The sequence below is a fragment of the Chinchilla lanigera genome, unplaced genomic scaffold, assembly GCF_000276665.1.
Source record: "Chinchilla lanigera isolate Chin_1 unplaced genomic scaffold, ChiLan1.0 scaffold00065, whole genome shotgun sequence".
Taxonomy (NCBI): Eukaryota; Metazoa; Chordata; class Mammalia; order Rodentia; family Chinchillidae; genus Chinchilla; species Chinchilla lanigera.
This window is the reverse complement of record NW_004955466.1, coordinates 13,526,124-13,538,648: the sequence shown is the minus strand read 5'-3', so window position 1 is coordinate 13,538,648 and position 12,525 is coordinate 13,526,124. Positions and strand designations below refer to the sequence as shown.

At 41.0% G+C, this 12,525-nt stretch overlaps 1 protein-coding gene across 1 annotated transcript in view; it reads right to left on the bottom strand.

Annotated features, from left to right (window-relative positions):
- LOC106150147 (basic proline-rich protein-like) overlaps positions 1–12,525 on the bottom strand; it is a 55,140-nt gene that overhangs the window by 2,077 nt on the left and 40,538 nt on the right. Inside the window, exon 2 of the mRNA XM_013521885.1 lies at positions 101–523. Coding sequence (XP_013377339.1) covers positions 101–523 — 423 coding nt within the window. The remainder of the gene's footprint in view (positions 1–100; positions 524–12,525) is intronic.

Below are 12,525 nucleotides of genomic sequence, written 5' to 3'. Positions count from 1 at the left end.
CCGGGCCGGAGCCGCCCCCGCCAGGCCCCCCGAGTCCCCCTATGCCCCGGCGCAGGCCGCTTCCCGGGGGACAGCGGCGCGGCCGCCTTGGGAGTCGGGCCTCCGCTAGCCCGAGCCTTTCTTCCTAGCTGCTCGGGTGGCCCCATCTTGCGGAGCGGTGAAACCTGGGACCCCGAAATGCGGGGTGCTGGCAGCGGTCGGAGGCCGGGGCGTGCTGAGCGGACGGGGTAGTGTCCAGCAGGCTGAGCTCCCCGTTGGAAGTGGCCTGGCTCGGCCTCTGGCCTCTGCTGCCCTGAGCCCGCCCTCGCGGCCCCTGCGGGGCACGCCCCAGCCCGGGGGAGCGGGCGCCGTCCGGTGGGGCCGGGGCCGCTGTCAGAGGAGGCCTTGGGGGGCGGGCGGGAGTCGGTAGCTCTGGGGATGTTGTCTACGAGGCTAGGATGTGAGGGCTCCGAGGAGCGAGGGGGCTCCACGGACCCCTGTGTGCTTGGCGGCTGAGGTGGGGACCCCTTCTTAAGGATGCGGTCTGGGAAGGGTCACGTGGATGCCTTGGGTTGTCTTTACTCTGCTCTACTACGCGAGCTGTATGCTGGAAGGGCGGATTGGAGAATGCATTGAGGAAACCGTCAATATTCTGCGGGGAGGGAGAAGTGGGCATCCTGCAGAAGAAAAATAGAGGCGGGGGAGGAGGAGGAGGAAAGTGAAACGCAAAAGGCTAAAAAGGTGAAAATTCCATTTGTCATATATTTTATTATCGGGCAGAGGTAGCTCCCTTGTCTCAACTAATGCATCCAGATGAGAAAACAAAACTCCCTACAATTGCAAAAGGAGACGGCAGTGGTAGTTTCTGTTATTACCATTCTTTGCTGAAGGTTGGTCACAGTCCAGAGCCTTTATCCACCATGATCAGTATAAATCATCTTTACAAACATTGCCTGCCTTGCATTCATTTCCCCTGTTAGCCCAAGGAAGGGCAGGAGGCGAAGTGCCCTGTGTAGGTAATATGCTATCCCCTAGAACGAGTTCCCATACAGGACATGCTTGGAATATATTATGTATGGGGCACGGTGTGGTGCTTGGATGTATTCTTCGTCGTGGGATGATTAAATTAAGCTAGTTAACATCCCCATTATACTTTTGTGGTAAAAACATCTTAAATAGCAATTTTGACGTATACCATGCATTGCTACAGAATGGTGACTAGAATCAGTAATGAATTTACAACTTTAGCATTATTCTTATAAAATATTTGATTTTGTTAAATATGCTAGGGTTTCCTATCCTAGGCCATCACTGCACTAATAAAATCAAACATGATACTAAGGTTGGGAGTGGAAGGAGAATGAAGGGTTAAATGAAGTTTGAGTGAAAGGAGCACATTTTGAATATTTATATAGAAATGTTTATAATTGTTGAAAGAATTCCTTCTATATGTAGATGCTGAATGGTTATTTTAAATCTGTGTCTTATTAAGTAGACTGGGCTGCTAGAAGAGACATAGATGCTGGAAATTTTAGCCAAGTAATATCTATATCTTGAAAAATCCGGATGAAATCTGAACCAGCTTCCCTGTCTGTTACTTTCACAGTTCTGTTGCTATAAACAAAGTCAGCAGGTGACTCCTCAGCCGTCTCAGGGACAAAATGCAATGGTATCCTAATAAGTGCACTGTTTTATTTTACATATTAAAATTTTACTTTACTTTTGGTTTATGACTAGAAATTAATTTTCCCATAGTGCTGGATTCTGGGAAGTGTAAGGTTAGGTGCTGGCAGATCCGGTGTCTGGTGTGGGCCGCTTTCTGACTCTAGACTGTCGTGTTTTACTGGGTTCTCACATGAGAGAAAGCTACTTTACTAATGCTTTGAAGAATCGTGCTCTTTGAAACTGAAATCAAACTAAGGAGTTACTTAGGTTTTGAGTGTGATGCACTGTAAACAAATATTTTTTTCTTTTTCAGATTGGATATTAACATGTAAGTCAGATATTGATGTTTTAAAAACTGTTTTTCTGAAAAACACCACCAACCATGCCATCTGGACAGAAATTCTGTTATTTATTTTTATACATTAATAATAAAGTTCTCACAGAAATATTTCCAAAAATATTTCTCAGTAATGTCCTGGAATGACTATACATTTCAGTATCGTTAAAGTTGCACTATAAAATGCTATTAGTTCTGTATTTCTGGTATTCTTATTGTTTCTGACTTTTGTGGCATGAAAATCTTTTCAACAAAAACAGCACTATGTTCATCAGCTACAGTCTTTCATGTCTACAACTGATAGTGGGCATGTGATGTCTGTTGCCAAGGCAACACTTAGTACACCATGTGTGGTCCACAGCATGTTAGAGCTGTTCATCATGAAACAGCACCATTATCTAATAATTGTATAAGAACGACCTTAAAAGCAACTGTTTTGTTTTTTTCATGGTCATTTATTTTACTCTGGAAACCACTCAAAAGGAACATACAATAACAAAAGGATAGAAGAATAGTCCTTTGTTTAAAGAAAGAATTTAAAATAGAACATTTGAACAAAATGAAATGGTAAGAAGTTAACTCATTGTCTTCTTTGCAAATTACCTAATTTACTGCTTTGTGCGTGGAAGACAAAATGAAGAACCAGATGGAGAATGATTAGGAAAAATCAGCCTGGTGTCATTTGTTTCAGTAATACTGACTTATGGATAGTTTGACTTAAAATTCTACGTAATTGCAAAAAGATTTTTCCAATTTATATTACTTGGGCCATGGAGCTTATAGATTTGTATTTTTCAAATGCTGAATTTGATACTTAATTTAAAAAACTATTCCCCATCATGAATTATATAACACTGAAAAAGTTTTATTTATCTGTGCTTATTTTGTTTAGTATAATAAGGGTGGAGACTTTATAATGCAGTACCAGTCATCACAATTTCAACACTAGATTGATGGTCTTTACTTTTGAATGTGTTGGATAGATGTGTGGATATTTTTATTTGGAGGCATTTCCAGCAATCCCCTTGAGAAGGTGTGAATTCTAGTCTTCTGTTTTCTTTCATTTTTTGAGAAAGCTGTAGTGTTACTGAAATGAGAAGGAACGCTATACTTTGCTTTTACAATCTGTTAGAGAATATATGAGAAGAAAAGAGTTTAGAAACCTAACGCAATTTATTTCTCTGGACATAGTCTCTGGGTAAAATCAGTAACGTTTCTGGCAGTAAGTAACCTGCCCCTTGATATAGGGAATTCAAATTAGACTAAGTTAAAAATTAGAAACATTTCCATACCATAACAGTGCATTGAAAGTGAGTCACTGCTGAGGCTTTCAGCACAACTTTCCTTTCATGAAGTTGCCCTTTCCTCGAACTCCAGCCTTCTCACTGCCTCTCAAACATACCAAAGGCTTTCTTGCCCCATCTCTTTCTTCAGCACTCCAATTAGCTTCTAATTCTTGGGGCTTTAGGGGCAGAGCTGTTGAGTATCTTGCTCGTTTTACTGCCTCGTTTGAGTAGCATGGATTTCAGAAGGTTTCTATTATCTGTGAACAGAAACCATGGTAGTTCGACCTAGTAAACATTTATTGAGTCCTCTTTTGTGTAAGGAGCTTTACTGAACTGTCATGGATTCTTAGGACACGGGCACCTTTCTGCTTCACATTGGTATTTACTTCAGCCAAGCATGTCTTATTGTGTCATTTTTCATGTTTCTCATTCCCAAGTCATGGCTAGAAACATGACTAGAAGGGCATTATAATTATCCAGCTCCATCTTCACAAGAGCGTGAGTAGTATTCTGAGGTCAACATAAGCTAAATAACTATGAGCACAACTTTTCAGACTATAGTGCTGTGGAAAATAAATCTCTATCTTTTTATCATTTTTTAAAATCATTTATTGCAGTCAGTGATTCTTCATAGAAATAACTGTGTTTGAATATTATACCAAGATCTTTGACTTGGTTAGTTCTAATGTAATTTCACAATTAAAGTAAATTGTTTCAATAATAACTAAAGGTGTTTAGGAAAGGTACTGGAAAATTTAATGGGCAATGAAAATAGAAGACAGAGTTGAAGATACTTTATCTACATATGAATGTTCATCACAGTCATAAAGAACATCATATGAAGATAATTTATTTACATATGAATGTTCATTACAGTCATAAAGAAACCCATTCTGTTTTTTTAAATACTATTAGAGCGCAAAGGGAACGGGGAGAAGAGCAGGAGCTGGAGAACCCACTAAGTGGAGAAGGTTGTGTAGGAGACTGTAGTGATTGTGAATCAGAAAAAGCGGGAAGAGCTTTCAATTCATTTTTGACATTGTGGTTTAAAGTGGACAGTGACTCTCAAGTTGAGGAAGCTGGAAGGAGGGAATGGAAGCCTAGGAGAGAAAACGAGGTAAAATTCTATTATTGCTCTGATGAGACTGGTTCTTCAGATGCACTGACTTTGTGTTTCATATAGAGTGAGTGTTCTGGATAGTTTTAAAATCATTTTGAGAATTTTTTAACAAAAAGACTAATGCCATAAAAGTTAAAGTGAGTAAGTGATTTTCAAAAACTTACTATAAGGCAATATATTTGATGCTGATGGCTGATAGAGTCTAAGAATCCATTGTTATGCCAAACATTATAAATGCTCAGAAAAGAAGGAATATGTTGATCACTTGAAATTACCATTGCTTCACTAAAAACTGATGTCCATACACCATAATTTCCTTTTTCTACACTTGAGTCGTCATCATGCATACTGCCCTTACTATGCCCAGAAATTCTCCAGAGCACTTAACTTGCAAAAGATATGGAAAACATGCTCTTCAATTTTGCAAATAAAACAAAATTTCAAAGGATTGTTGATATGTTGTAGGATAGCATTTCTGTGGAAAAAAAATCTTGATTTTAGTGTTCACCCAGAAGAACAACATCTTTTTATGAAAATAATTTTTGGAACTCATTTTAAAATTTCCTTTTTTAATCTCTGATTTAAGAACTTCTTTTTTGAGGTAAGAAGTATATGTACATGATGCTAAAATTTAAAAAATACAATAAACTATAAAGACAAAAGGAAATCTTATTTAAACCTCATCTTCCAATTGACCATTGCCCTTCTCCTATGGTGAAATTGTTATCACTTTGACCAGGATAGTATCATTTAATTCATTGATGATTATACTATTATTTACTGAGCCCCTGGTGTATGCCCAGCATTGTTCTAAGCATGAAGATACACTAGAGGGGAAAGTGTATAAAATATGTTTCCCATAAAATACATATCTTTGGGTAGGAGGGAAGGGGAGGGGAAGACAGAGCAGAAAGTATTTGCCAAGGAATGATCAGTGCTGTGGAGAAAGTTAAAACAGAGTAATAGGAGTCACAGTAATAGGAATCGGTCACGTTGAAGCAGCAGTGTGAAGAAAGGACACAGCAAGTCAAGCAGCTGCCCGGACAAGACCGTTTTGCGCAGAGGGAACAGGCGTGGTGTGAGTGTGCCTGGCACATTTGGGAAGCAGCAGGGAGGGCAGGGAAGTGGAGTGAGCATGGGAAGAGGGTGAGAGGTGAACAAAAGGTGAAGGGTAAAGAGTAGTGCACAAATTAGTCCCTTGTTACAACTTTGGGTGTGACTTTCAGTGCAGTAGGAACCACAGGAGAAACTTTAATGTAGTGGACATGTTTAGAGTTAAGTTTTAAGTTTAATGCGTGACTCTGGTCATCAACATAGGGATGATGGTGGTAGGGGTGGAGCAGCAGTGACCACTTGGTAGGCCACTGCGATAATCTGAGCAGAGATTGTGGCGGCCTGAACCTGAGTGACAGCACTGGAGAAGGTGAAAAGTAGCTGGACTGAGGATGTGTGCAGAGGGAAGAGGATGTCCTGATGGGTTATGGGTGGGCTGTGAGGGACGGGAGTCAAGGATCGTGCCGTGATTTCTGACCTGACCAGATGAAAAGAATGGAGTTGCTGTTGCCTGGGATTGGGAATACTTTTAGCAAGAGCAGCTTTTAGTGAAAAAGTAGGAGTTTGGTTGTGTAAATGTTAATTTTGAAATGCTCGTTAGATGTCCAGACAGAGATGACAAGTTGGCAGTATGGAAGGGGGCTGGAGCACCGACTAGGGTGTCCTTTGGGAGTTGCTGGTGATGAGATCACAGAGAGTCGATGCTGAAAAGGAACAGATCAAGGAGTCTTGGGATACTCTAATATTCAGTAGTCTGGCAAAGGAAACCAAATATAAGTGGCTAGTGGTGCAGGAGAACCGAAGAAATGGAATGATTCACTGTGTCCAGTACTGCTTGTAAGTTGTGCAAGATGAGGACTGAGACTTAGCCGTTGGATTTGACAGTAAGGAAATCTTCATAAATTTCATTAGACTTTTTTATGAAATGCTAGGAAAAAACTTAGAATGAGTCTTAGAGAAAATGGGAGAGGAGAAAATAGGAAGCAACATCTATAGATGTTCTTAAGGGTATGCTATAAAGGAAACTTAAAAATGAGAGGTAACTAAGTAGAAGGTTAGGAGGAAGGGAAAGAAAATTTTCATCTTTTTTTTTACTGTGAAATATATTAAAGTAGATCTGTAAAATGATCATTATAATTTGGATATGGAATGTTCTTTAAAGGCCCATATGTTAAAAATTTGATGCTTATCTTGGTGCTTTGGGGAGGTGTGTTAGTCAACTTTCCATCACTGGGACAGAATACCTAAGAATAGGTTTAGTTTGGCTATTTCAGGCCATGGTCAGCTAGCTCTGTTGCTTTTAGGCCTATGCTGAGGCAGAAATTTCGCCGAGGAAGACAGGGAATAATCACCTCATAGTGGCCAGGAAAAAGAGACAGACAGAGAGAGAGAGAGAGAGAGAGAGAGAGAGAGAGAGAGAGAGATTGATAGACAGAGACATCACAGAGAGAGGGGGCCAATGAGTAAGGGGTCAGAGACAAGCTGTACCCTTCAAAAGCATACTGATGGCAACCTGCTTCTTGCATCTAGATATCACCTCTTAACAGCTCATTCAGGAAATGAATTCATGTGTGGCTCAATCCACTTGATGGAGTTAGAGCCTAAAGTTCCTCAAAGTCCATCAATTGACAACCAGATCTTCAGTGAGCCTTCAAAGGACATTTTAGATCCAAACCATAATATTTAGAACCTTTGAGAGGTAGGGTTTACTGAGAGGTCTTCTGGTGACAGTAGGGGTGGGGCAGAAGGGAATAGTGAGAGCTCAGTCCCTTTACTTCCTCACTTTCATCCCCAGGCCTGAGCTGGGCAGCGTTCTCTACCTTGTGCTCCCACCATGGCTTACAGACACAGCCCCAAAGCAACAGGGCCAAGTGATCCTGAACTGAACCCTCCCAAACTGTGAGCTGAAATGAACCTTTGCTCTTTATACATTATCACAGAAATCTGACACAGTGCCCAAATGATTCAGCAGACAGAGTTCATGTTGTAGAAGAAAGGGACATTATCTGCAACTGTGTCCCTAAGTAAGTGTGGGGAAATAAATCCAGGTCACTGTGGAGGGTAAATGTTGGGCAGGTGGGCAGTTCATAGATAGGACTGGAGGAAAGATGGAGAGCACAGTGGATGTGTGTGGGGTGTGGAAGTCCTCTTCTGGCTGCTTCTCTTTTATCAATGAAATAAGAAGCAAAGGAACAGCAGAAGTGGAGTTGTTGGAACTTTGAAAGAGAGGTGAAGATGTAGTATCATCATCTAGGAGAATGGGAGAGTGAATGGACTTGGGAAAATTACAGGAATTCTGAACAGACCTCAGGGCTCACTTGGAGTTGGTAGTCGTGAGTTTAGAATTAGACTTATCACCATGTATGTTAACTTTTTTTTTTCTCCAGTCACATTCAGCCAAAGTGTTGTTTGGAGTATGTGGCTGGTTGGATTGGTTTTTGTTTTTGTTTTTCTTTGAGCATGACGGGAAGAGAGGAACATTCGATTTGAGGTTCTATGCATAGCAGTCCATATATGATGGCACATGGATTTGAGGAAGGAGAACGAAGCACAGAGACAAGGTAATAGAAACAGTGGATTGTGCATGCTGGTAGGGTTGCTGGGTATGAGAGTCAGACATAGTGATTTCAGAGTTGCAGTATTTGAGAAATAGAAGGGAAGTGGAAGATTGAGATGGAGTGGAGGATTAGGTCACTGGAGGAAGAGTCTGGAAGGATGATGAGGGTAGGAGTGAAAAGACCACTTAAGTGATTACGAACAACACAAATGAACACGACAGTTATTGTGGTGTGACAGTGAACCAGATATTCACCAAAATCTTCAGGAAGTGACAGAATAGCCTAGGCTCCAAATCGAGGGGAGTTTGGGGGAAAAGAACAATCATGGCCTGTAAAATTATAAATGTAACATTCTGACTCGGTTCTGCCAACTCTGTTTACTGTCTATGGAACGTAGAACTTAACATAGTTCATGGTGGAGGTTGGGAACATTGAGAGTTAGGATTAACTAAATATGAACTAGTAGTATGGTGTAATTACTAAACTATCTTTTGTAATTCCAGATAGTATGAATAGAAAGTCTCAGGTGCACCTAATATGAAGGAACAGTTCCCTCAGATTCTGGTCTAAGCAAATCCAATTTTGAGTCTTATACTGTAGGACAAGGGCCATCTTGGGGAGATATTGGTAAGCTATAATATGGGGAGAGAAGGGAAGACCAGTGACAATTTTGGAAAGTGCAAATGAGAAATGGCTGAAAGAAATGAAGAATTTTTAGCAAGAAGAAAAGAATTGAAGGCATTGTGACATTTAAAGCTAGTACTATAAGAACTGTCATGAGGCAAAGGAGGAAGACCAGGGCCAGGTGACTTCCCAGGCAGAAATGGGACGACTGACTTGTAGAAGCCTATCCCTGCTTAATGAAAGAGAAGACTCTAGTCATTAGAACTGACCAGGGAAAAGATAGATGTCTCCCGGTTTCTGATGTTCAAGCAAAAGTGAGATTGCCATTTTGATGGGAGAATTTAGAAAGCAAGATATTAGTTATGCAAAATATTTACACCTTTCTAAGAAAGAACAGCAACCCATACTTTGCATTGTCATTATTGCATTATTACTTTATCTTGTATTACGTATTTCTCAAAAGGAAACAGTATTCCAGCGAAACCAGAAGCAGTGTCTACAGTAAAACTGTAGTTAACATCTAAATGACTACTTAAAATTTATTCTCCACAAAACCCTCATGCTCTTTAAATTCTTCTGTAATTATCCATTGTAGGGTGGGGGTATAGCTCAGTGGCACAAGTGCCTGCCTGGCAAGCGTAAGGTCCTGGGTTCGATTCCTGGTTCCAAAAAAATTTATCCATTGTAAAGAAAACTCCATAAAGTAACATTTGCATTTTCAAAACATTACAGTTTTATCCAATTTTGAATTATTAACCTAGATATGAGACATGTTATCTGGAAGTGTCCCTTTTATTCTTTTTCTTAAGCTGTTATCCTCATCTTTTACATTAAATCTTGTTCCATAAACTTTCAACATAAAGTGTTCTGAAATGTTTTGAGAATTCATTAAGTAACTCTGCAATACGAAAATCACCATCTGATGTGCTCCTTATTCCTCTACCTCACTATCTCTATATTTAGGGCAGATTATTTACTGTAAGATCATGTTTTCTGGTTGCCTTATGAATTACATTTTCTGCTGGAAGAGTTTTGCTTTCTAATTTCCATGTCCAATGCCCATTGAATTATCTAATTCATATACTGAATGAGATTATTAATAAACCAATTATAGACCAAATTCCTGCTTCCTGTTCTGAACATAGAGAATTTTTAAAAATATCTTATATCCTTTACAATCCCTAGAAATCTGTTTTATGCACTCATTTAGGAAAAAAAAACCTCAGGCCACAGATAATTATGTGTATTTGAGTTATGCTGATCTAATTGATAGGCACAGGAGTAAAAACCAATGTCATGTCTATCTTTGGCATGAATTTTTCAACTCTGAAAAACCAGAGTTTCTCAAAATGTGGTCTGCTGACTACTTCCTCCAAAATCACACTGAGTAATCCATGGACTTCTGCTCGGGGAAATAAGCCTACCAACTAAGGCTAAAGCTTTGAAACAACCTATTTATTGAATTGCTTTCATATCCTGGTCATTTTGAGGAACAGAGGAGCATAAATGATGTCCCTTCTCCCCATTTTCTCCTGAGCTTGTTACTGTCTAGTTGGGAAGGGTTGTGGCTTACACAAAACAAAGGTAAACAATTCAGGTTGGAGTGCAGCCAGGAGCTGAGAGAGATGGTATAAATCCTATGTATGGCAAAATTTCATTTGTATGGGTTTCAGAGTACCTTGTGTCTTGAAATGGGTGAAGTGTAATTAATATCTAAAGGGCAGATCGGACAGGACAGGAGAGGACAGGACAGGACAGGAAAGGAGAGGAGAGGATAGGACAGGAAAGGAAAGGAACAGGCAGATGGAAAAGAGAGGTGGTCTAAGTGGAGGAGAAAGCGTGGATGATATTGGCATGAGCAAGGATGAAGTGCCTCTCCTACCTACCCACGTGAAGAAGAAACAGATTGGGAGCTCATTAATAACTCACAGAACTCTACACTCCTTTTATATGGGTTTTAGGATCTTTGCAGTTTTATATACAGGGAAAGAAATCAAAAGCTGTGTTAAGGGAGATTAGTCTGATGGTGGCATAGGTGAACTTGGGTGGGGGATCCTGAAACCTTGAGTTTTGCTGAAAGATGGTTGACCCTATAACATCAAATTCAAGACTTTGAATAAGTAACCGTGGAGCTAAATAGAGGGAGGTGCATGGGAAGAAACATGAGTGGCTTCCAGGAACAGTCAGTAGGCTTTGTGACAGATAGAATAGGGGGATGAGGGGAGGAATGAATCAAAAATGATTCTAAAAGTCTGTGCCCTGTATAGCAAGGAGAAAGTTGGTGCTGTAGAGGGCGGGAGCAGGCACAGGTGAGGGGAGTGAGGATAATGAATTCATTTTAATCATATGGGGCTTCAAATGGCAAGAGGCCATTTGAGTGGAAATCTGTACTTGGCAGCTGTAGATAAATGAATAGAGATCAAAGCAGGGTTTTTGGTATCAAGTTAGAAAATTAGAAGAGAAGCTATAGAATAAATTAGTTTTTGAAAGAGATTATGTAGAATGGGAAGAACAGAGGGCCAAGGATTTAGCAAGAGCTCCTGTGTCTCACTACCTGAATACCTTCAGGAAAGTTACTTGACTTCTGTAAACCTCAAGTTCTGTGTTTGTACATATGGTACCAGGTCTTGTAGAATGCTTGGCAATCAAATGACAACTACCTTATTGTCACAGAATTACAGATGCCATGATGTTCTGGTTTGCATTGAGCCTTAACTGAGAAATCAGGTGTATGTAGTCTTGATTTGGGCACATAAGTATCTTGTCAATATGGGCAATTCATAGGAATGCCCCCGTCTCAATTTCTTCATATAGAACATGGGTCCAGTGCTGCTGTTCTGGTATCTGACAGGGCTGCTATAAAGACAAAATGAGGCAGAACATGAAAATGGCAGATGTCTCTAAGGTGCTATTAATATAATAGGAAGCTTGGTTGCTCATATCACATGCAGAAGAGATTCCAGGGAACCAAGATTGAAAGAAAGTCATGCTACCTCAGCCCTAGATGATTTAATAAAAACACTTGTGATTAGCTGGAGCTTGGTCAGGTGGTGGGGAACGGCAGGAAAGCAAGGACAAATGGAAATGTGGAGAGGCCCATTCTGCGGCTCCAGGGCAGGAGGTTCTGGCTGGGATTAGACCCACTGTTTCCTGGGTCCTCCGTGGTGGGAGCCGGGCTGAGGTGTGCCCAGGCTGGCTGAGTGACAGGTGGTGGGCGGTGCCTACAGTAGATCTCTTGCTCAGGGGAAGAGAGTCAGTGTGCAAAGCACATCCCAGGTCTGTGTGCAAGTTGCTCTGACGAATGCCTCTCTCAGCAGAGAGGGTACTGAGCGGAGGACAGTAGCCCATTACCCTCAGGGTTGGACTAAAGTGAGGGGCCTAAGGGCTGTAGGAATCTGTAGGCCAGACTCAGAGTACAGTAGGGTAAAGTCTTCCATAAATAAGCAAAGGCTGTGAAAAGATGGAATAGACACATTTCCCCTATTCCCTCCTGCTGAAAACCCTAAATGTTATATATCAAATAAATATAAAATATCTGTGAAATGGGAAGAGAAGGTGGGCTTTGTAGGGACTTTGGGGCCTGAGGAAGGACACAGCAGTTAGTTTTCTAGGCTTTCTTTCTCTTCCTCTCAGATTGGATGCTAGAAACTGGCAACCAGGAAACACCAGTGGATACCGACAAAAGCACCTACAGAAATCTTGCTCTCTCTAGCAAAAGGGCCCAGAGAGGGATAACCAAGCAAGACAGAAAACTTGCAGACAGCGATTGCTCTATTGAACCAAGTGCCATGGAAAACTGAGGCCCCATTCCTACTGCAAAAGCTGAGACCTTTGCTCTTGTGCTCTTTCGGGGTGCCCAGCAGCAGCAAGGCACGCTTGTTTGCCAGTAGGAGTAGTACCAGG